Source organism: Giraffa tippelskirchi, chromosome 5 (genome assembly GCF_054371585.1).
Source record: "Giraffa tippelskirchi isolate mGirTip1 chromosome 5, T2T-mGirTip1v1.2.pri, whole genome shotgun sequence".
Lineage (NCBI taxonomy): Eukaryota > Metazoa > Chordata > Mammalia > Artiodactyla > Giraffidae > Giraffa > Giraffa tippelskirchi.
In genome coordinates this window covers 22,737,584-22,763,790 of record NC_137279.1, presented here as the reverse complement: position 1 = coordinate 22,763,790, position 26,207 = coordinate 22,737,584, and the positions used below count along the sequence as shown (strand labels likewise).

The window sequence follows — 26,207 nt, the reverse complement described above, 5'->3', positions numbered from 1 at the left end:
TGGTGGGAATATAAAATGGTGTAGCCATTTTGGGAAACAGAATGGCAGTTTCTAAAAAAATTAAGTATATATCATATGACCCAGTAATTTCATTTCTGAGTATATGCCCAGAAGAACTTAATACAGGGATATGAAGAGATATTTTGCCATTCATGTTCATAGCAATGTTATTTACAAGAGCACAAAAGTGGAAGCAACCCAAGATCCATCCACCAATCAACAAATGAAACAAAATATGATATATCTATACAATAGATTATTTTTCAGTCTTACTAAAGATGGAAATTCTAACATAAGCTACAACATGGAAAAATCTAGAAGACATTATGGTGAGTGAAATACAACAGTCACAAAGGACAAATACTCATATATGACACTGAAGAGTACTAGTAAATTTCACAGAGACAGAAAGGAGAAGGGAGACTGCCAGGAGCTGATGAAGGGGGAATGAGGAGTTACTGTTTCAGTAAAACAGAAATAGTTTCTGAAACAGAGTTTTAGGTTTGCAATATGAAAAAAATTCTACAGATTGACAATTATGAAAACAAACTGAAGGTAATTAATGCCACTGAATAGTACACTTAAAATGGTTAATATATGTGTATTTTAAAACAATTTAAAATCAATAAGTAATTTTAAAAAATCTCTTCCTAATTAAAATTGCTCTTTCTGCTTAAATTACTTATATTTTCCTGAGGAAACTAGCCAGTCACCACCTTTGAACAAATGTTAATCTTCAGTAGAAAAACACAAGTATTCTCAATAAAGGCTACCCCACTACATTATTTTTAAAAAGTATTTAACATTGATTAGTGAAGCTCTGTATTACTTTAAAAAAAATCAATTATAACACAATGCTCTATTTTAGAATCCAAAGATAATTTCTTACAGCAATCATAAAGGAAAGTGTTACAATCTATATATACTGTGGATAAACAACTTGCTACTTCTCTTTGATCCAAAACTTTCTGGAGGGCAATACAGTCATGTCATTTCTGTTTTACACAATAGGACAGCTCTACCATTCAAACTACTGCACAACTGCACTCATTTCACATGCTAGCAAGAGTAATGCTCAAAATTCTCCATGCTAGGCTTCAACAGTACCTCAACTGAGAACTCCCAAATACTCAAGCTGGATTTAGAAAAAGTAGAGGAACCAGAGATCAAATTGCCAACATCTGTTGGATCACAGAAAAAGCAAGAGAATTGCAGAAAAACATCTACTTCTGCTTCAATGACTATGCTAAAGCCTTTGATTGTGTAGATCAGGACAAACCAAGGAAAATTCTTAAAGAGATGGGAATATCAGACCATCTCATCTGCCTTCTGAGAAACCTGTATGCAGGTCAAGAAGCAACAGTTAAAACCAGACATAGAACAAAGGACTGGTTCGAAACTGAGAAAGGAGTACGTCAAGGCTGTATACTGTCACCCTGCTTATTTAACTTACATGCAGAGTACATCATGTGAAATGCCAGGTTTGATGAAGCACAAGCTGGAATCAAGATTGCGGGGAGAAATACCAATAACCTCAGATATGCAGATGACACTATCCTTATGGCAGAAAGCGAAGAGGAACTAAAGAGTCTCTTAATGAAGGTGAAACAAGAGAGTGAAAAAGCTGACTTAAAACTCAACACTCCTAAAACTAAGATCATGGCATCCAGTCATAGATGGGTAAACAATGGAAACCGTGACAGACTTTTATTTTCTTGGGCCCCAAAATCACTGCAGATGGTGACCGCAGGCATGAAATTAAAAGGCCCTTGTACCCTAGAAGAAAAGCTATGACAAACCTAGACAGCATATTAAAAAGCAGAGATATTACTTTGCCAACAAAAGTCCGTCTAGTCAAAGCTATGGTTTTTCCAGTAGTCATGTACGGATGTGAGGGTTGGGCCATAAAGAAAGCAGAGCTGAAGAATTGATGCTTTTTAATTGTGGTGTTGGAGAAGACTCCCGAGAGTCTCTTGGGCTGCAAGAAGATCAAACCAGTCAATCCTAAAGGAAATCAGTCCTGAATATTCAATGGAAGGACTCATGCTGAAGCTAGAGCTCCCATACTTGGGCCACATGATGTGAAGAGCTGACTCATTAGCAAAGACCCTGATACTGGGAAAGATTGAAGGCAGGAGGAGAAGGGGACAACAGAGAATGAGATGGTTGGATGGCATCACCGACCCAATGGACATGAGTTTGGGCAAGCTCCAGGAGATGGTGAAGGACAGGGAAGCCTGGCGTGCTGCAGTCCAAGGGGTTATAAGAGTCAGACATGACTCAGAGACTGAACAACAACAATCATTGTGAAATAAAGTTTTCAATGCTAGAGCTACCCCTGCCAATCTATTCACTAGTCTGCAAGTTACATATTGAAAAGAAGGAAAAGGCCAAGATAAAAGAAATCTGTTAACAGGGCTTTATAAATCTAATCTTGAGAAGAAACAGGCCAAAACAAGACAATAACAGAAAAGAACGAATAGTAAAGACAGATACACACACACATACATATACAAAAATAGAAAGAGGGATCAATTAAATTGGCAGAAAGAAATATAGAATTTCTGCCTTAAAACACGATAAACTTCATTAAAAAATTTTGGTATACACTGAGAATTTAATATAATTCAGAATACAGCGATGTCTAAATATTTCAACAAAAAAGTTCATTCCCAGTATATATAAAGGAACTGGTATACATAAAGGAACTGGTTATAGAAACATCACAGTGTGGCATGAATTCAGAAAAAATTATTATAATGAAGATGCAGAAGATTCATTTTTCTTTCACTCCAAGAAATACAGATTTTTGTGCTTATTAGACTATTTTAGAATAATAAGTAATTGCAAAGGATCGCTATGGATTTCAATAAATATCTGTATTTCTGTTAGGTTTTAAAAGGAATTAAGTCAGGGGAGGAAACCCAAATAGTACCTTTTGCATCATCAGAACCTGAAGCCAAGAGTTTAGGATCCATCAAATTAAAGTCAACACTCCAACATCTCTTCTCATGCTCCTAGATGTAGAAGGAAGACAAAGTAGTCTCAGAATACAGATCTTAAATAAAGCAAAACAAATAAACAAACTTGATACCAATTTATCACTATGGTGGGGGGGGGAGAAAGAACTGGCTATGAAAATAAATGAGATTTGCAGTAGCTCATAAACCTTTTAAACATACATTTATAAAATTACCACTTTTGGAAATTCATTTGATATATCCTACAAATGCAAAGAGTCTGAAGAGATGCGTCAGAAAAGCATTACTGGAATTACATAGGTAGATGGTTGGATGGCATCCCTGACTCAATGGACATGAGTCTGAGCAAGCTCTGGGAGTTGGTGATGGACAGGGAAGCCTGGTGTGCTGTAGTCCATGGGGTCGCAAAGCGTCAGATACAACTGAGCGACTGAACTGAGGAACTGAGAAAATGTTAAATAATGATTTTAAATTTGTAATTATAAAACACATGAAGCTCTATAATTATTAAAAATTACAAATGTGATTCTTACAACAAACTCCCGTATTTTGGCCACCTGATGCAAAGAGCCAATTCACTGGAAAAGACCCTGATGCTGGGAAATATTGAGGGCAAAAAGAGAACGGGATGACAGAGGATGAAACTGTTGGATGGCATCACCGACTCAATGGACATGAGTTTGAACAAACTCTGGAGATAGTGATGGACAGGGAACCTGGTGTGCTGCAGTCCATGGGATTGCAAAGAGTTGGACACGGCTGAGCAACTGAACAGTAACAACAACAGGTAACTAGTATTCTTATTTACCTGATAGACCTTTGACCTCTGTCCTGTGAATCCATCCCATAGGATGACGGTGCCTTCATAATCACTGCTGGCTAATAGGTTCTTATGATAACTACTCCAACTGATACAGCTGAAAGAAAGGGATATTAATTTAAGCCTTATTTTACATAAAAATAAACAGCAATGGATACAAAGAATTTGGATGTGTTCAGAAAGATTAAAACCCTTTCAAAATGGTCTAGTTCACAATAATTATTCTACCCACAATCCATCCAAGAAGAAGGCATCAAATAATTCCCAGATTTTTCAACTGAAACTACCAAGTTACAAACCATAACCACTTTTTACTCTCATCACCAGCTAGAAGACAGATATGGTGTGCCTAAAGTTGCTACTGGCCATCCTTGACACATGAAGAAAACATGTCTGTACGTGGAGACAACAAGAGGCCAGGGGGGCACACGTACGTCATGGCGGAGTGGCAGAGACCAAATCAGACCCTTCAGGCCCCTATATCCAGTTGTGTCAGATCATATAAGTCAGTAAACTAGTCTGAATTGAGTCTCTGTGTTCACAGGCAAATGTTGACTAACATAAGTGTATGACTCAAATTTCAATAAAATGCATTTAACAGAATTAAACTTCTAACATTTATGGTTTCGGCTGTTCTCAAATGTTCCAATATTGAGAAGGCAACATCTAAAAATATATGCTTTTGGTTAGACATATATGTGCATCACACACACAGTAAAGCTAATGTATATTAAAGAAAAAAGTCACTTAGAAAGCAAAGCAGCTGACCTAGGTGATTTCCAAGCATTTGAACACAGAGCCTTTTTGCTGTCTTCTAGCTGTACTCGTGCTACATTTTAGGGGTTGAAGAGTTTATTTGCAACTTTAGATATACTTATTAGAATTTCTGGGAGAAACTGCATGGAACAGTCAAGAGCCTTGGATTTAGTCAGACCTGAGCTTAAATTGTGGAAGAAACCCAAGCTGGGATCAAGATTGCCAGGAAAAATATCAATAACTTCAGATATGCAGATGACACCACCCTTATGGCAGAAAGTGAAGAAGAACTAAAGAGCCTCTTGATGAAAGTGAAAGAGGAGAGTGAAAAAGTTGGCTTAAAGCTCAACATTCAGAAAACTAAAATCATGGCATCTGGTCCCATCACTTCATGGGAAATAGATGGGGAAACAGTGGAAACAGTGTCAGACTTTATTTTTTGGGGCTCCAAAATCACTGCTGATGGTGATTGCAGCCATGAAATTAAAAGACGCTTACTCCTTGGAAGGAAGGTTATGGCCAACCTAGATAGCATATTGAAAAGCAGAGACATTACTTTGCCAACAAAAGTCCGTCTAGTCAAGGCTATGGTTTTTCCAGTGGTCATGTATGGATGTGAGAGTTGGATGGTGAAGAAAGCTGAGCGCCGAAGAATCGATGCTTTTGAACTGTGGTGTTGGAGAAGACTCTTGAGAGTTCCTTGCACTGCAAGGAGATACAATCAATCCATCCTAAAGGAGATCAATCCTGGGTGTTCATTGGAAGGACTGATGTTGAAGCTGAAACTCCAATACTTTGGCCACCTCATGCAAAGAGTTGACTCATTGGAAAAGACCCTAATGGTGGGTAGGATTGGGGGCAGGAGGAGAAGGGGACGACAGAGGATGAGATGGTTGGATGGCATCACTGATTCAATGGACATGGGTTTGGGTAGACTCCGGGAGTTGGTGATAGACAGAGACGCCTGGCGTGCTGCGATTCATGGGGTCGCAAAGAGTCGGACATGACTGAGTGACTGAACTGAACTGAACTGAGCTTACATTCCAGATCTGCAACTTACTAGCTGTGGCTTTGGGTAATTCAGTTCACTTTCACAATTGGTGTGCTCCAAATGGGTTTCAGGGAAGCTTACATATTGACCCTTTCAGCCCCATGTCCATTGTTTCCAGATTTGAACAGTTTCCTTCTCTTTATTCCAAGGTGCATAAAATACTACCATATTGCTTTATATCTGTCAAGACAGACAAGGTAAACCCTCTAATACATATTTTCATTATGGTAACATTTATTATGAATTCTTGATGTGGGTCAAGTATTGTGCTGAGTGCATCATGTGGATTTATTTAAAGTATAATCCTGTGAAATAGGTATTACTATTAGAGCCTCTATTTTACAAATGAGTAGCATGAAACGGTTAAGAGCAAGATTCTGTTTGAATCTTGGCTACTCCATAGACTAGCTGTACAACCATCAACAAGTTAATGAACCCTTCTGTGCTTCAGCTTCCTTGTGTATACAACAGGGTAATGACAGTCTGCTTAAGACAGAGAACTTATGATAATGCCTGCCACTGAAGAATTCAATAAAATTATGTCTCACTCATGCTGCATTCTTTTCACTTAAGAATAAAGTATATAAACTAAGTAGATAACCATTACACATTCTCAGTGATGAGCACCAGTTAGATCAGTCTACCATTTTCATATGAATTAGGAAACAAAAAGAAAGCTATACAAATAAAGGCTACAGTACTTGCTATATTATTAACATTATTAAAGTGTCCACATATATTATATGTGTCATTCATTCAGATAAAAAAGGTACAAGAATGACTGGAAAATGTTCAAAGTTTTAAACAAATTTACTATTAGTTTCTTGATGTCACTCCCTTTGAAGCCAGTGCCTATGAAAATAGCTTAGGAACCTTGTTTTAAACATGAAGATTCTAGCATTCCTTTTAGATTTTGTAGGGGCAGATCAGAAGCTGGGTCTAGTTTCTGCAATTTTAACAGTATTCCAGATTTAAAAAGCACTCGTTATAAACTCTAACCCTTAATACATGAAACTTAAACACTATGCCCTCACAAAAAGACACATACCATTCTTGTGAAAAGAATTCTTAAAACTGTAAACAATTATAATAGTTAGAGATACGTGCATGCTAGAGGAAAAATTCCAGACTCTGAGATACTATTCACTGGGCTACAGTAATTCTTCATTCAATACCCCATGAAAGGTCATCTACAATAAAGACATTTATTTGATTAAATGAAAGAAGATTTTCATCTGGCAAATAGAAAAACACTAACTACTAACCTCACAGGGAAAAAGCAATTAATATCTATAAAAAAAAGATATTCTGATGTATCTTCTATATATAATTAATAATGTTCATCACAAACGAGTAAGGTGTCACATTAAAAGGTAAAAATAACAAACATACTAATCACAGATATTGTTACATACACACTACATTATGCCAAGTAAATAATGTAAATACCTGATTTTGGAATTGCAGGTCATTTCATTTTCAGGGTAATGAATATCCACCGCATCCTGAATGACTGTGCCATATTCATAGACTTTAATCTTCTTTGTAACCCCAGCAATTGCAAAGTAGTCACAATCCCGGTCAAATTCAATACTAAGGAACGAAGTACATACTTGGGTCAGTAAGACTATTTACCTATCCTTGTGATATTACGATGACAACATTTCAGAATTTTTTTTTTCTCCCCTATTTCTAAAGTGATTCTATCTACAATGATAACAGATCTACTTGAAATGCCTTCAAACTGTATTAGGCCTTATGGAGATTAAGTCATTATCAAGACATATAAAATTAAGAGTGGTGGAGAACTGCATAGCTATACAATTCTGAACCACAGATGGTTTTTTGGTTTCTAGAAACCTGACATGATTTTCAATTCATCTTTAGTAACCATATTACAACATACCAAACTGTCAAGGCTAACAAGTTACACTGTAAAAGTAATGAGGGAAGATTTAATGGTTTGGTATATTAAAAATACATCAAAAGAGAATAGTCAATAAGCCTTTTCCTTAATTTTAGCTTTTTCTCTACCTACCATTCTGTGTAGATGATAGAATTTCACAACATTTAATGTTATTTTAATAAATTAATGAGTACACAAGCTGAATTATGACACAACTAAGGAAGGTATAACAATAAAAAGATAAAATATACTTATGAATGGAATCATTAAATAATCATTATGTTTCCTCCAATCATTTCTCACCTCCCAATCTAATATGATCTCTCTGACTTATGAACCACAAACAGAGGAAAAACTAAGTAAAAATTTTTCCTTCTTTTCAAGTTACTTAAGAGAATTTGCCTCTCTCTTACTGACTTTTTATACAAGTTTCAAAATAAGTAACTCCAAAGCAGAACACAAGGTTTTATCCACCTTTAAAAACCATAACTTGGAGTCCTAAAAAAGTTGCTATATCAATCAACAAGAATGTTAAGTAACCTAATGGAATTAAGAGTAAAATGAATCATCACACACATTATTTCTCAATGAGTTAAATATCCTTTCTAGAAGCTCAGTCATAAAGCTAGAGAATACATAAGAATTATTGACCTTTAACTAATTACATAATAATACCAATAATAGATAATATCCATTGATCACAACACTCACCATAACCACTACACAAACTAATTCATTAAATTCTCATAATAACCTTATGAGATAGGTATTAATCTATCCACATTTTATATGAGAAAACTAAAGACTGGAGTTGAGTAACTTGCCCAAAGCATCTTATAAGTGGCTAAAATGATATGGTAGTGCTCTGCATATTTTAAGCATTCACCAAGTGCATACAAATAACTACATGACATATTTTTCTTTATAGATTAACTGTGACATCTTTTTACCAAGAAGTATACGGTTAGTTAATAATATAGTAAGAAGCTTTGCTAAGCTGACAATGAATAAGGAAAATAAGTACATATCAAGAATATTTCCCATAAAAATACATGTTGAGATGCTCACTTTTCATTACAACTTGAAATCCTTCCTCAATTTTATGCAATTTTTAAAGAAATTTTATGAAATGTCATTGATTATTGCAAAATTCAGCAAACGCTCCCTTCAATACTGTATGACTATGTAGCAACACAATAGACTTACTTGTACAACAATTTCAACCTAACCGCTGTCTCAGCTAATGTTATCTGCCCTGTGGACCCTAATGCAATATAACTGTATCGATGGCAACTATTCTTCTATCCCAACTCAATTTATACTCACAATCTTACACTACTGAATGAGAAATATTACTGTGTCTGGTAAAGGACAGAGTTATCAGAACTGAAATTCTATCCTTAACTTAGGAAATTTTGTTATGGCTGAGATGTCAAGGGGAAACCAGTTATATTATCTGTAAATATTTTTTCTTCATCTACAAACACACATGGCTAATAAATCAAAAATATTCCAAAGGTTGTACTAGTAAAAGTTAACATGCCACTTCCAAACTATTTGTTTTTAATATAAAAAAGTTTAAACACTAACTTATTAAACACACTACAGGAAGAAAACTGGCATATAAATTAAAATACTGTCAAAAGAATGGATTTGATGATATAAACAAGTAATTAAATCTATTTCCTCTGTTGCTACCCTGTTATTCAATACAGCTCTCTTTTTTTCAACAAAGGTTATTATTTAGCTATATCAGATCATTATTAACTCATACATTTTGTTTTGTTTAAGAGTTGTTAACTTTTTGTTAATAAAAGTTTCATCTCATTATTAACTTTTTGTTTTTACCTTACAGCTACTGTTTTCTTACATTCTGGTTATGTTTTCTTCTTAATACATTAGTATAACAAGGACCTAGATAGTATCCTTATTTTAATATTCTAAGATACAGAGGCTCTAGTTTAAAAACAAGATTTTAATAGAAATACTGATCAAAAAGTATGAAGAAGAGCATTATTTCTGATTAAAGGGGAAAGAAAGAAAAATAGCTACCTTTAAAAAAAAAATGCAAGTACCTCCACGTAATTAAGACTCAGAATTTAAGCGGTTCCAAACATGAGTCATTTGTTCCCAATTTCAAACAGATTTAATCACATCTGTTCCCAAAGACAAACAAAGTCAGATCCTAGAAACCAATCATGGAATAACTCAAAAGAATAATGTAGTTTTCGGGCAGAGAGCTTTTCAGAGCTAATTCAAAATAGATGGTCTCTGATTTCACAATACAATATTTTAGCTGCTTTAATTTCTGAAATCTGATAAAACGAACAAAAGTAATAAACAATGACTAGTTAGGCTGAAATAAAAACAAAATAAAAGGTAAACAAATTAAAAAACACTTGATGGTGCAATTAAATTCAAAAAAGAACTGTAAAAAGTCTTGTGATACAAAATTCATTTCTGCTATCCACTATCACCAGTAATAAAACAAGTAGTTTATGAAAGTTAATTGCAATAAAACAAATTCAGTTTCACAGAATTTTTTAAATTTAAAAAATAAACATTGAAAAATTATCTGAATGGGGCCTTACATGAAAATAAACTGTATTTTTCTTTTACACTTGGAACGTTTCAACTGTTTTTAAAAGTGATTTATTTAAGCAGCTGTAAAATGAAACTCAGCTGTTTGAAATTGGCTATATTCTTTGTCAAAAGGGCCATCAGTCAAGTGATTAACCATCAAGGCAATAGACCACACAGGACACCTGATTAATGCATACATCTAGTACAGAGTAGCACAAAGCAACGTAAATACATCAGTATCTCAAGAGGGGAATTTTGTCAGGGTTCCCACTGTCTGTCATATTTTTTTTTGTAATTACAAAATGTATTAGTGAACAAGGTAGATTAACATCCCTGAACAACAGAATCCAATTTATCAAAAGAAAATGTAAAGTAAACAAAATTGTTAAAGGTCCAATTCATTACCATGTTAGTGTGCCCCAGGAAACAGGGGCTGCCATAATTTCAAAAAAAACAAAGAAAGGCTCAGAAATGGCCTTTTTTTAAATGAAAACAAAAGAGTAGAGCTTTACATAATACAAAAAGGATAAGTAAATAATAACGGAGGATATTCAACTGTGACTTTCTTTCAACTCAATCAATAGTATTGGCAAAAACTTCCATAACGTACTAAATACTCACTATGTGTCAAGCATTGTTTAAAGCACTTTACATTAAATATATTTAATGTTCAAATCTCCACTGCATAGATAAAGAAACTGAGATGTACTAAGGTTAAGTAATTTGCTCAGGGTTCACTGGAAAATTCCAAGTCATCAAGTTTCAGAGTCTATGCTCTCAATCACTATGCAAAACTCCTATTTTAATGAGAATAGAAGGGCCCGTCTATAAGAAACAGAAAGGCAAAATAAACAATAATAATAACATAAAAATGGTATCTACTCATGGCATACATATGATAGTAGTAGTAATAACATCATAATTCATCCTGTACAACAATTTAAACAGAGAGAGAAAAAAGAGAGTACAGTAGCCTGGTAATTAGTAAGCAAGGTCATTTATTACTAAAATAAGCAAGTGCCAAACAATAGGAACAAAACATGACACAGGAATTCAAGAGTCAATGATTACTAAGACTCACTGGAAGAAAATGTATGATGCTTGGATATTCTCATCCGTATGAGAATATTCATATGGGTGTGCCTGCTATCTGCCAAACATGGACCGAACTGATGGAAAACCAGGATGTTAAATCAAAACACATTTGAGAAATGTGCAGAAGTATGCATTAATACAAACCTGGGCTACTGCAACAGCCTCCTTACAAGTCTGCCGGTCCTGACTTTTATCTTTTCTAATCCATTTGAAGGATGGATATTAGGGAAAATTTCCAAAAACACAGCTCTGTTCACATAATTATCATCACTTTGTTGTTGATGTTATTGTTCAGTGGCTAAGTCATTTCTGACTCTCTCTGCCACCGTGAACTGTAGCATGCCAACACTTACTACCATGTAAAATTCAAACTTCAACCATTAAGAAAGGTTTGTCATAACCTGGCTTGAAGCTTTTCTTAAAACTTATTTTATTTTTTAAAACTACGTATATAGGCAATGGTTCAAAAAGTGTACAGAGAAAAGCAAGTTTCCCTCCCAATTTTACCAAATAAGCACCTGACTGGCCTCCCTAGAGACAATCAATAGTTACAGTTCGTGCATACTACTAGAGTCACTCTGCACATGAACAAACATATGGGTATTCACAGTCTTTTTTTTTTTAAACACATGGGATTATATAATAGTATCTTGACAATCATGCTACATCAGTACATATTAGGGATACCTCATTTTTTTCTCTGGTTGCACAGAATTTCAACATATGGGTATATTATAAATTATTTAATAAGTCTAATGAGGAACATCTACATTCTAGTTTTTTACTGTTAACAACAATACTACAATGAAATAAATACCTTTCTATGCATGTCATTTTTCACATATGCCAGAATATCCCTAAATATACGTGGATTATGAAGTGCTATGTCAAAAATCATACCTTGTTAATATAGTTAAATAAAGCTAAACCTCTCTCCATCCAGATTAACACCACTAATAACTTCAATTTTGTCTCCAAATGTTTCATTATCTTCTAAATCTAACTAAAACCCAGCTCTTCCCTGAAAATGCTGATTCCTCTGAGGTTCTCTCATGTTCCATATTAAAACACACTTACATATAAAGTCAGAGTCCTCCTTGCTATGCACAACTTCCCCAGGTATTCTTCCTACTCCCTAAAACCTCCCAGGTCAAAATATCCTGTTAACTTGTATTACATAATACTGCTCCTTATTACTCCTTCTACCAATCCATGAGTTCTTGGAAATTTTAACTTTTAGCTCAATATAACTCTCTCCAAATCTACCCTTGTCATAATTCTTAATAATTTCAACAATCCCACAGATTCTAATATCCTGGTCTATCAGTTGGACTTTCCTTTCTCCAAAGATCTTTTATTCTGCTCACCTCCACCTCATACAACCATGATTAGGCTTTTTCATTACCAATAATGTCATTTCTCCATAATTGCAATTTCACTTTCTGACATATTGCTTTCTGACAACCATTTCCATTCGCTCCAGCTAACTCACTGTTAGCAACAATCCTTCAGGCCCATGAGGAATCTAAAAATTCACTGATCTTATCACCACTGTCCCTCCCCTGCCTTGTATATTCACTTTTCCTTTACCCATCATAGGTTACACAGTGAATAATTAAAATGCCCTCACATCTAACTCTACTCCTTTAACATTTTTACATCTCTTTTTCCTTATACCTAACTTCCTTGGTAAAACTCTAGTGAATCTAACACTCTACTCACTCCACACTTGAAATGGCATGCTGAACATGGCTAGAGAAAAAAACATGTTCTGACCATGACCACTAACCTCAAGTGGAGCTCTCACACTGCTCCTGTTTATGATCAATATCCCTGGTCCCGTAAAATCTGCTAAAAATTTGTCCCACACTATTTGCTTTAAAAAAATGTACATAATTGCTTCATTCTTCTCAAATTTCCCATATCTCTTTCCTCTTAATCACTCTCAGCAGATTATTTTGCTCTCTCTAGTTTATCACACACACACACACACACACACACACACACACACACACACACAGAATAAACAGATAACTTACAATGGCTACCACCATCACATCCTCCCCTTACCAGCATATACCCACATACTTTGATAAACTCTGCCACCTCTCTGGTCACTGAGTGAAGGATTCACACCCCTAGATGGATCCAACACGTCTACTGGTACACTAGATTCCAGCTTTGCTTGCCTACTCTAGGACTGCTTCCTAGATTGACCTCTACTGCTCTCCTATATCATTCATTTCTTCCATTCTCCTGGATCTTTTCCATGAGCCTTTCAATTTCAGTGTTTTCTTCCTTTAAGTGAAACACAAACAAAACAAAACACCTCTTAGAATCCTAATTCTGCTTTAGCTATCATGCTATTCCTTTCCATTCTGATCACAGAACTTCACCAAAAAAGTGGTCCAAACACATCAATTCCTAATTCTTCTCCTCCCTTTCTCTTTAACCCAATGGAATCAAGCTTTCACTTTCACCACTGAAAATGCTGTACTAAAGTCAACAATGACCTTCTGTCTGCTAAATCTAAGAGTCAAATCTGAATTCTTATCTTACATGAATATCAACAAGAGCTGGCTTAAGCTCATATATCTCTATATCAGCAAAACAAACAACCCAATCAAAAAAATGGGTGGAAGACCTAAACATTTTTTTTCCAGAGAAGATATACAGATGGCCAACAAACACATGAAAAGATGCTCAACATTGCTTATTATTAGAGAAAAGTAAATCAAAACTACAGTGAGGTGTCACCTTACACCAGTCAGAATGGACATCATCAAAAAATCTATACAATAAATGCTGGAGAGGACGTGGAGAAAAGGCAACTCTCGTGCACTGTTGGTGGGGCTGCAAACTGATACAGCCTCTATGGAGAACAGTATGGAGATTCCTTAAAAAACTAGGAGTAAAACTACCATATCATGCAGCAATCCCACTACTGGGCATATACCCTAAGAGAACCATAATGCAAAAAGACACATGTACCCCAATGTTCACTGCAGCACCATTTACAATAGTCAGGACATGGAAGTAATCTGGATGTCTATTAATAGATGAATGGATAAAGAAGTTGTGGTACATATATACAATGGAATATTACTCAGCCATAAAAAGGAACAAATTTGAGTTAGTTGAACTGAGATAGATAAACCTAGAGCTTGATATACACAGTGAACTAAGTCAGAAAGAGAGAAACAAATATCATGTATTAACATGCATATATGGAATCTGGGCTTCCCAGGTGCACTATGCAGCACACCCAAGAGACTTAGGTTTGATCCCTGGGTTGGCAAGATCCTCTGGAGAAGAGAATTGCAACCCAATCCAGTATTCTTGCCTGGAAAATCCCATGGACAGAGGAGCATGGTGGGTCACAGTCCATGGGGGTTGCCAAGAATCAGACACAAGTGAAGTACTTACATGCGTGTGCGTGTATACACACACACACACATACACACACGGAATCTAGAAAAATGGTACTGATGAACCTATTTCCACGGCAGGAATACAGATGCAGACATAGAGAACAGAGTTATGGACACAGTGGAGCAAGGGGGGAGGGTACAAATTGGGAGAACATGGGATGGCGGGGTGGGAGGAAGGCTCATGAGGGAGGCTCTCAAGGAAGTGGACATATGTATACTTACAGCTGATCCATGCTGCTGTACAGCAGAAACCAACACAGCATTGTCAAGCAATTATCTTCTGATTAAAAATAAATTAAAAAAAACCCAGAGCTGACTTAAATGATCACTCCCCCCTCCTCAACAGTTTATTTTTCTCCCACCTCACTAGCAGCTCCATCATAGCATGCATTGTTCATCCCTCCTCCTGTGTCCACTTTCATACTCAAGTATCCCCTAGCTCAGTTCTTGCCCCTCATCTTTGAATCTCCATGGACTTCTTTGGGAACCTCATCTAATCTTTAGGTTTTAATCTATACACTAATGATTACCAAATGTTATCTCACATGTCAGACCTCTCTCTGTACTACTGGCTCATGCCTATTTGACAGCTCAATTTTAATCTAACAGGCATCTTAATTCATGCTAAACTGAGTTTCTGAATCCCCTATCAAACATTTCCCTCATCTTATTTACTAACCCCATTTCTCTTAATTAACTTTAACATCAACTCTTTCAGCCCAACCTTCAAAATACATACAGACTGTAACCACTTTTCACTAGCTCACTGCCACCACTCTCACCCAAGCTACCATTATCCCATGCCTATATTATCTAATAGGCTACTTACTGGCTCCCTGCTTTCATATTTGACCCTTACAGTCTGTTTGCAAACAGGTCAAATCACCATTCCTCTGGTTCAAAATTCTTTAATGGCTTCTGACTTGGTTTCATGAAAAAGGCAAAGTGATTATAAAACAGTGTAAGTGATTTGCCTCTCCCTCTCGCTTGTTTTGGTTACACTGGCCTCATGGTAAAACTAGGAAATTCCAAACTAATCCCACTTCCGAGGCAGTGCACCTGATAAGTCTCTGATCCTGAAGTGGTCTAATCTTTTTCAAACTGAAGCTTTATACTCTCTATCCCCTACTTGCCTGAATTATCTCCCTCTGCTCTATTTTTCTTTCATAGGATTTAAGGAACTTATATCCTATACTTTCTTCTAATATGTTACCAGTTTCTTTTCTTTTTTTATTTAAATACTCATCCCACCTGGAATTTATTTAAAACTATGAGAAGAAATGTAAATTTGTATTTTTCTACATCATTACTGAGGAAACCCATTTATTGAATAATCTCTTTCCCACATTTATTAGAAGTGCAGAAAATGAAGAGGAACTAAAGAGCCTCTTGATGAAGTCTGTCATAAACTGAGAGCTGATCTGATTTAAAGTCTCATACAACTTGTGTTTTTATTTTGTCTTACAGCTAACAAAATTTTCCAATGTATAATGATATTTATAACTACTTTAACTTCATCATGGACTGAACCCTAATCATTATGAAGTGCCAGGGCAGGAGGAAATATGAAGAGAAAATGAAATTTAATGCTTTCTAGCCTGAATTAAACCTTCCTTTCAAAATTTACAGCTCCAAGTTTTAAGAACTCTTTTATACAGAACAAATCTATGCTTCATATTGTGATCTAATGTGAAGATAGCTCCCTTTTGATGGGAGGTTTAGCCTATTTACAGTTATTTATCAAGGATACATTTGCTTTCAATTCTCTTTTATGTTGTGATATGTATTTTTAACTGCATTTTTAATTAAAAATATTTTTCACCATTTGATTTCTTTCTGCTTTCTATGTGCTAGTTTCAAAAATGGCAACTGTAGTATTTCTGTCTAGTGGCTATTTTTATGATTTTAAGAGTTACCACAGAAAGAAAGAAAGGACTAAATACATCTATTAAGTCTCTAATCTGAGCAAAGAACAAAATTATTTTTGCTTTTCTTCTTCCTAGCCTATTGATTACATTGATGATATTAAAATTTACTTTATACATTCAAAGATACTTTTACCACTCATTTCTGCGCAACTGAAACACCAATACTTTGGCCACCTCATGCCAAGAGTTGACTCACTGGAAAAGACCCTGATGCTGGGAAGGATTGGTGGCAGGAGGAGAAGGGGATGACAGAGGATGAGATGGCTGGATGGCATCACCGACTCGATGGACATGCGTTTGGGTAGACTCGGGGAGTAGGTGATGGACAGGGAGGCCTGGCGTGCTGCGATTCATGGGGTTGCAAAGAGTCGGACACGACTGAGTGACTGAACTGAACTGAACCAAAAAACCTATAAATAATTACCTGAGCACAGAAATGAATCTCATTGTACATATAAAGACAAACTAGCCATGGTATTTCTGACTGCTCTACTTATTCATTATAACTAGGTTCAACTATCTGACTACTCCATTATATCGTCTAAAGCAGCCATATCAAATAATTTACATACTAAAATATACATTACATTTTAAATTATTTTCCTTTTATTTCTCTCATATTAAAGCTAGGGCACTACAATTTTTTTAATGTGTATATAGGTTTTAGTATCTACTACTTTTACTTCAGAATAGCATCAATGTTCAAGTTTATTTGTGGATGTTGAAATTTCAATTTCATATAATTTTCATGTCACAAAATGTTATTCTTTACATTTTTTCAATATTATTTCTTTATATTTTCATTTAAAAAATATAAAGACTATTCTTAGCTTTTTGCTGTACAAAATTAGACAATGAGTCAGAACTGGCTTGCAGGTCTTAATTTACTGACCCCTGTCTTGAATGAATGGATACACTTGATTTTATTCCATAGGCACTAAAGTGAAGCCACATTCAAATTCTGTGTGTATATTTGTATGATTATTTATATTAACTGGCTTCTTTGGGTTTTAATTCCACAAAGCTATAAGATGTTGCTTTAAAACAACTCCTTTAAAAAATTTTATTTTTCTGTTCCCTCTGGCTATCACTGAAGAGCTAGAACAAATATGTATACTATCTGACATATATTCTGTAACACTTGTGTGAATGCCAAGTGTTTCACACTGTGATAAAATTTCTTTCTGGGCTTCCAGGTGGCACAGTTGTAGAGAATCTGCCTGCTAATGCAGGAGATGCAAGTTCGATCCCTGGGTCAGGAAGATCCTCTAGAGGAGGAAATGGCAACTCACTCCAGTATTCCTGCCTAGAAAATTCCATGGACAGAGGAGCCTGGCAGGTTACAGTTCATGGAATTGCAAAGAGCCTGACATGAATGAACACAGAAATACCTTTCTATTCAAAGGATTTAAAATTAAAGATACAACTGGAGGCCCTTTAAGATCAATGTACTGATTATCAAATTTCTCTCATTTAAGTCTATAGCAAGTTATAATTTATACTCACTTACATTAACTTAGTTGTAAGATTCTCCATCTACCTTAAAACACCTTTCTATGTGCAATATAACAATATCTTATAAATAGATGGTGTTTATTAGAGAACTTTGGAAAACTAAAAATAACTTCTGAAGCAAAGATTAACAGAAAGATAGTATAAAAACATCTACTAGAGAAAAAAACAAAGAGTTAAAAAGCGAAATATCTTTTGTTCCGAAAGTTACTATGACACTGTGTCCTCTTTGGAATGTGTCGGTATTTAGGAAAGTGGAGGGAACCATAGGCAAAGAAAAAGCTTCAATTCTTTACTTTTGAAATTGAAGTAGAAGATACATCTATCTAACTGTTTAGTATCCTCAGGTAGCATTTACAAGCAACCAATAAGAATACAATTATTAAATCATTAATGTTATTAAGGCTGTGATGCATCATCAGAAAACAACACAAGTATGATACAAAGAACCTATTCAACACTACAGAGGGGTAATCTAAAGTGAAAATGTATAATCTAGGAAAATTTTCATATATAAAATATATGAAAGTATGTTCCCAAAATAAGTTAGCCAGACAGACTTTAATAAATCAGGAATCCGCCTCATATTTCTCACAGAAACAAGTGGAGAAAACTGAGAAAAATCTAAAAGAGAAAATGTGACTTTTATTAGATTAATCCTTTCAATTAAGGGGGGGGCGGTGTCAGCCTGCCTTTGGACAGATGTCCACCACCCTCCACCTCAGTTGCCAGCACCTGAAATAAAGCCCTTTCCCTTCCCCCAACCTGCCCTGCTTATTGGCTTTTGAGTGGTGAGCAGCTGGACCTCCCATGCATAACTTTTGGTAACAGATTTGGCACCCAACATGGGGCTGGGTACTGTTTGCTGGCTCTCCTGGGTCTTCCACGGGAGAGCTGTGGCTGTGACAGTGTATTAGCCTGCTGCTTATGGCTAGCTAGCCCCAGGCAGGGGATTCGGGGGATGTTCCTAGCAGCTGCCAAAACCATTTGTTTTGAGGATCCTCCCTGTTTCTCCCCTGCTCAGCACTGGCTGCCAACTTACGCTTTTCCTTGGCGGGATGGAAACTTGCATTTGGGACGAACCTATGAGCTCCAAGACTGGGTAAGTCCACTGGTGTGGACTTTTCCATTTGCGAGCAACTTTTCCATTTGTGAGCACTAGTGCTATTTGGGCATTTTGCCAATTAGTTCTGACTGCCGCTGAGGATTGTTTGTGAGTGCTCATGCTATTTGGGTACTCTTACCAGTTGGTTCTGATGTGTCTGATGTTGAGAACTGCTTGGGAAATGGGGTGCTTCCCTGGTGGCTCAGATGGTAAAGAATCTGCCTGCAATGTGGGAGACCTAGGTTCAATCCCTGGGTTGGGAAGATCCCCTGGAGAAAGGAATGGTGGCTACCCACTCCAGTTTTCCTGCTTGGAAAATTCCATAGACAGAGGAGCCATGGAATGTGGGGGGGCGGGCAGTAGAGAAAAGAGAGAGAGAGTTCTTGTTCTAAAATTTTTACAGAAATGCAAAGAATTTAGAATAACAAACAACTATGACAAAGAGTATCAAAGTTGTAGGATTTACATTACTTGATTTGAAGGCTTATTATGAAACTACAAAAAATAATCAAGAGAGTGTAGTGCCAGTCAAAGAGCAGACATACAGATTAATACAACAGAACCGAGTATCAAGAAGCACATTTATACATACTTGCTCAACTGGTTTTAAAGATAGAAGCCAATGGGAAAGGTTCACCTTTTTAAACAAATAATGCTTGGAATAAGTGGATATCCATACTGGGGGGAAAAACTGATTTTCAACTTTTACTTCAAAATCTAAACAAAAATTAACTTGAAATGGATTATAGATTTATACACAAAAGCTAAAACTATTAAAATTATAGAAGAAAACGGGATAAAAATCTTCATACTTTGGGACAGGCAAACATTTCTAAAGGAAAGAGCCTAAATCATTTTAAAAAACTAACTGGAATTCATAAAAATTAAATACTTATGTTATTTGAAAGATGCCATTAATTAAAAGGCAAGTCACAGACTGGGAGAAAATACTACCAATACATATTTCTAGTACATAAAAAATTTTCACTACTCAATGATAGTAAAGGCTGATTTTTAAATAATGGGCAAAAAATTTGAATAGGTGCTTCATAAGATACACAAAATGGCCAATACGCACATTAAAAAGCATTAGTCACAAGGGAAACACATAATAAAACAAGCAAATATTTATATACCCACAAATAAAAAAACTGACAATGCCAAGAGTTATTGAGGGTTTGGGACAAATGGAACCCTCTTACACTGCTGACAAGAATGTTAAAATAACTCAATCACTTTGGAAAACAGTTTGGCAGTTTCTTAAAATGATAAGCACAAACTAATCATACAACCCAGCAATTTCAATCCCAGGGATTTACTCAAGAGAAATAAATATGAAAATGATACCCAAATAACTAGTATGTGAATATTCATAGGAGCTTTATTCATAATAATCAAAAATTAGAAAGAACTCAAATGTCCATCAACACATGAAGGATAAACCAACTGTGGAATATTCATTAAATGGAATACTGCTAAATAATTAACTAACAACTGACGCAGAAAACATGGATGAATCTCAAAACATGCTGAGCTAAACAAGCTAGACACAAAGGAGTACATTCTGTATGGTTCCATTTAGAGTAAACTCCAGAATGACTAAACTACTCTGATGAGAGAAAGCAGATAGCCAGTGGCCTGGGACAGGAGTCTGGAGAATTAAAAGTAAAGTGGCAGTAAATAAAATTTTTGGAAATGTTCTCTATTTAGATTGTGGTTTATACAATTGCCAAAATTAAAATTTAACACTTTATTGTAAATTGTACTTCAACAAAGGTGATTTTTAAAACTACCCAGTTGTGATCCTACATCTATTAAACTTAAATTGTGTAAATAATAGAACAACAAATTTAGGATCTCAAGGATGGATCAAAGAACAATGTTTTATAACTTTAAGTGCTATCAACAAAAATTACCTATGAGCGTGGGAGAGGAAAAGGGAAGAGAAAGACAACAACTACTAGCAGTAGGAAAGCAGCCACGTGTAAAGACGAGTATGATACAGCTGATCAGCGCGCAAGCTTTTGTCTTATTTCAGGGCATTTTCCAGCTCCACTCAATAAATAATTTTTAAAAGACACAAATAAGAAACCTTCTGCTGAACAAACCAGAATTGGTTACTACAAGAGTACTAAAAACCATAGTTATCACTCAACCAATGATGGCATGCTAACAGGCTGAGTGACAGGTCAGTTAGGTTGTCATTTAGGTTAAGTAATGATGAAGCATATAAAATAGTCAGCCAGTCACCACTAGATAGAACATCTGACACAAACCCCCTTTTCTTTCACAGACACCAGAATATGACAGAGCTGTAATCAAGTGGAACAGTACGTCTTTAGAGCCTAAGCAAACCCACTAGTTCAAGAGTCAGCAGAACTGTTCTGTAAAAGGGTCAGAGAAGCTGTGTGGGTCTCTCTTCAAGCTACTCAACTCTGCTGCTGCAGTTCAAAATCAGCCAGAGACAATATGGAGAGGAATGAGCAAGACTGTGTTCCAATAAAACCTACTTATGGACACTGAAATTTAAATGTCATATAATTTTCATGTCATTATTCTAAGTCATGTTACTGTACATCGTTACGTTATTATTTTCCTTTTGTTTTTTTTTTTCAACCAATTAAAAATATAAACACCATGCTTAGTTCCTGGGTCATTCAAAAATAGTTGATGGCCACTGCTATATCTAAAACAGATAACCGACAAGGACCCACCTACAAGGACCTTTGCCTTGTTATGGGAAGGAAACTTCCCACTGGAAGTTTCTACAGAAACTCTGAAAGGAAACTCTGCCCAAAGTTATGAGGCATAATGGATGGAAGGGGAGTTTGCAAGAGAATGGATACATGTACATATGGCTGAGTCCCTTTGATGTTCACCTAAAACTATCACAGTATTGTTAATCGGCTATTCCCCAATACAAAATAAAAAGTTAAAGAAGAAAATAGGTGATGGACCCGATTTGAGTCCCATGGGTCATATTTTGCTGATTCCTGTACTAAGCATAAAAGTCAGTATTTTTCTTATTCATAACATCTTCTTTTATATAAATAAAATCAGTGCAAAGCTTGAAACTAAAATTTTTAAAGCAATTACAAAGAAATATGAAATTTCATATTACATTTATGCCAATGGCAGTATGTATATTTAAAATTATTTTTAAAGGATAACAGAATAGTATTATCTGGACATATCAGTCTATTGCTCTAAGTCAGAGTATGTGCCCATTAAACATTAGTTAAATAAATTTTAGAACCAATTTTTGATCCTTTATGAATACAATCTATCAAATATAATATATCCCTTACTATCTTTATATGAACACACTGAGCGTAGTAAGGTGAACAGCCCTGCTGACATTAGCTACCACATTCTATTACACCTCAATGATCTCTCATGATCTCAATGAATCTATTAAAGTATGGCAAACCACTTAACCTCATATTAAATAGAAAACCACCTGCTTTACTTTTTAGCTCCTATTTGCAGTTTCATCATTTCTTCCCTTGGTCAAGCTAGGTAGCTATCACTTCTTGCTGCTATCACTGAATCTATCCGGAGAAGTTGCAAACCAAGCTTTATTTTCCCCCTGAACTTAAGCAAGTACAATGACAGCCAGACTTCAACAACAATTACCACTTCCACCACAAACTTCAGCAACACATTACAAAAGAGAGGATTTTGAACACAGTGAAGAAAATAGTACATTAATGTCACTTCCTATCTTAAAGACCAAGTAGAGAAAGAATAATCTATAGAAATTCAGAAGAAAAAAATTAAAAGAACCACCTCAAATACCTTCAGGAACTTGAAAGTCACAGCCTAAAGTGAACTTTGTCTTTAGTCAACTCTTTCAGCATTTTATCAGATTCCTATAAGCATTTATTGGAGAAGGCAATGGCGCCCCACTCCAGTACTCTTGCCTGGGAAACCCCATGGATGGAGGAGCCTGGTCGGCTGCAGCCCATGGGGTCGCGAAGAGTCGGACACGACTGAGTGACTTCACTTTCACTTTTCACTTTCATGCACTAGAGAAGGAAATGGCAACCCACTCCAGTGTTCCTGCCTGGAGAATCCCAGGGACGGAGGAAGCTGGTGGGCTGCCGTCTATGGGGTCGCACAGAGTCGGACACGACTGACGTGACTTACCAGCTTAGCAGCAGCATAAGCATTTATTATATACTTTTTACCTTGCATTTTAGTTTACTCTACGATTGGGTCAACAAACAGGACAGCCCATTAGATATCAGGCAAACTACCTAGTGTTGCGAGCACAGAGATGAAAAAGAGTTCCCTGCCAAAATGCAAGTAACTCTCACCATAATCTCCATACCAACACTCCCTTACTTGCTCTCTATTCTCACAATCCTTTATTCTCAGCCTCCATACAGCTGATTCCACCACTTTTGCCTCTCTCTCAACACCTTGCCTATCTTTATTTCCCTCAGTATGCCTTTTAAGTTCCATGGTCCATAAATTTGATCATTTTAATCATCTAATATCTTTTTCTTTTACAGCCAAACATATACACTAACCACCCTTTCTATGTGTCACTCTGAGATGACATATGGAAAAAACATAAACTCTTAAGAGAAGAACTCTTTTTCTCTCCTTGTCACTAAATATACAAGCACGCCTGTCTTTGAACCCATTCTCTTCTTTTTCCCTACTATTATGGAGGAAGTGTCCTCTCTTCTAATGAAAGCAAAGTCTCACTTTGCTTTGGATGCAATCCTGCACATGATCTAATCCTACAAATTATCTTACCTTTCCTCATTCACTGGTTTTCAGAGCAATAAACTCTCCTAGTTTTCGTTTTCATCTAAAACCCTCCTTGATCTGCTTTACTGGTTCCTTTTCGTCTACCTGACCTTTAGATGTTGGAGCTCTATGAGTTTACAACCACAAAGTCAATTACCAACTGTACAAATCCCCATATTCACAGACCTTGTCTCTGTAGAACTGTAGAGCCTAAGCATAAGATCCCATGTGCCTCATTACCTTTAAGCCTACTCTTCTTCCAGGATCCCTGTCTCTGTAAATGACACCCAAATTTTTCTGCCCAGCTGCTGCTGCTGCTGCTAAGTCACCTCAGTCGTGTCCGACTCTCTGCGACCCCATAGATGGCAGCCCAGCAGGCTCCGCCGTCCCTGGGATTCTCCAGGCAAGAACACTGGAGTGGGTTGCCATTTCCTTCTCCAAAGCATGAAAGTGAAAGTGAAGTCTGAAGCCTAAAACCTGGAAGTTATCATTCTCTGCTTCAAAGACAACATCCATCAATCATCAAGTTTTGTCTACCCTAGTGCCCACATATTTTTAAATGATATTGACCTCACCCATATAAGCAAGCATCATGTATTATGCCTGGTCAATTTCAACAACCATCTACATATTGGATCTCCCTACTTTCTCTCTTGCTTCTTTTAAATCCATTCTCCATACTATACCCAGTAAAGCTTTCTTAGCATTTACTACACTTTATTCTATACATTGGCTTATAAGTTTGCCACTATGTGGTATACGTTGAAGGTAAGAGAAACCCAAGTAAGACAGTAGGTGCTGAGAGAGGGCATCAGAGGGCAGAAAGACTGAAACCACAATCATAGTAAACTAGCCAATCTGATCACATGGTTCACAGCCTTGTCTAACTCAATGAAACTAGGCCATGCCGTGTGGGGCCACCCAAGACAGACGGGTCATGGTGGAGAGGTCTGACAGAATATGGTCCACTGGAGAAGGGAATGGCAAACCACTTCAGTATTCTTGCCTTGAGAACCCCATGAACAGTATGAAAAGGCCAAAAGATAGGACACTGAAAGATGAACTCCCCAGGTCAGTAGGTGCCCAATATGATACTGGAGATCAGTGGAGAAATAACTTAAGAAAGAATGAAGGGATGGTGCCAAAGTGAAAACAACACCCGGTTGTGGATGTGACTGGTGATAGAAGCAAGGTCCAATGTTGTAAAGAGCAATACTGCATAGGAACCTGGAATGTTAGGTCCACGAATCAAGGCAAATTGGAAAGGGTTAAACAGGAGATGGCAATAGTGAACGTCGACATTCTAGGAATCAGCTAATTAAAATAGACTGGAATGGATGAATTTAACTCAGATGACCATTTTATCTACTACTGTGGGCAGGAATCCCTCGGAGGAAATGGTGTAGCCATCATAGTCAACAAAAGAGTCCGAAATGCAGTACTTGGATGCAATCTCAAAAACAACAGAATGATCTCTATTCGTTTCCAAGGCAAACCATTCAATATCACAGTAATCCAAGTCTATGATCCTACCAGTAATGCTGAAGAAGCTTAAGTTGAACGGTTCTATGAAGACCTACAAGACCTTTTAGAACTGACACCCAAAAAAGATGTCCTTTTCATTATAGGGAACTGGAATGCAAAAGTAGGAAGTCAGGAAACACTTGGAGTAACTGGCAAATTTGGCCTTGGAGTACAGAATGAAGCAGCTCAAAGGCTAATAGAGTTTTGCCAAGAGAACACACTGGTCATAGCAAACACCCTCTTCCAACAACACAAGAGAAGACTCTACACATGGACATCACCAGATGGCCAACACTGAAATCAGACTGATTATATTCTTTGCAGCCAAAGATGGAGAAGCTCTATACAGTCAGCAAAAACGAGACCTGGAGCAGACTGTGGCTCAGATCATGAACTCCTTATTGCCAAATTCAGACTGAAATTGAAGAAAGTAGGGAAAACCACAAAACCATTCAGGTATGACCTAAATCAAATCCCTTATGATTATACAGTGGAAGTGACAAATAGATTTAAGGGACTAGATCTGATAGAGTGCCTGATGAATTATGGACAGAGGTTCATGACATTGTACAGGAGACAGGGATCAAGACCATCCCCAGGAAAAAGAAATGCAAAAAAGCAAAATGGCTGTCTGAGGAGGCCTTACAAATAGCTGGGAAAAGAAGAGAAGTGAAAAGCAAAGGAGAAAAGGAAAGATATTACCATTTGAATGCAGAGTTCCAAAGAAGAGCAAGGAGAAATAAGAAAGCCCTTC

At 36.4% G+C, this 26,207-nt stretch overlaps 1 protein-coding gene across 12 annotated transcripts in view; it reads right to left on the bottom strand.

Moving 5' to 3' along the window:
* The window catches only part of COP1 (COP1 E3 ubiquitin ligase), a 218,880-nt gene that overhangs the window by 78,938 nt on the left and 113,735 nt on the right, over positions 1-26,207 (bottom strand). For all 12 annotated transcript variants that reach the window (XM_081493670.1, XM_081493677.1, XM_081493674.1 and 9 more), the window contains 3 exons: positions 7,058-7,201; positions 3,790-3,898; positions 2,936-3,017 (listed from right to left, as the gene is read on the bottom strand). In XM_081493670.1, coding sequence (XP_081349796.1) covers positions 2,936-3,017; positions 3,790-3,898; positions 7,058-7,201 — 335 coding nt within the window. The remainder of the gene's footprint in view (positions 1-2,935; positions 3,018-3,789; positions 3,899-7,057; positions 7,202-26,207) is intronic.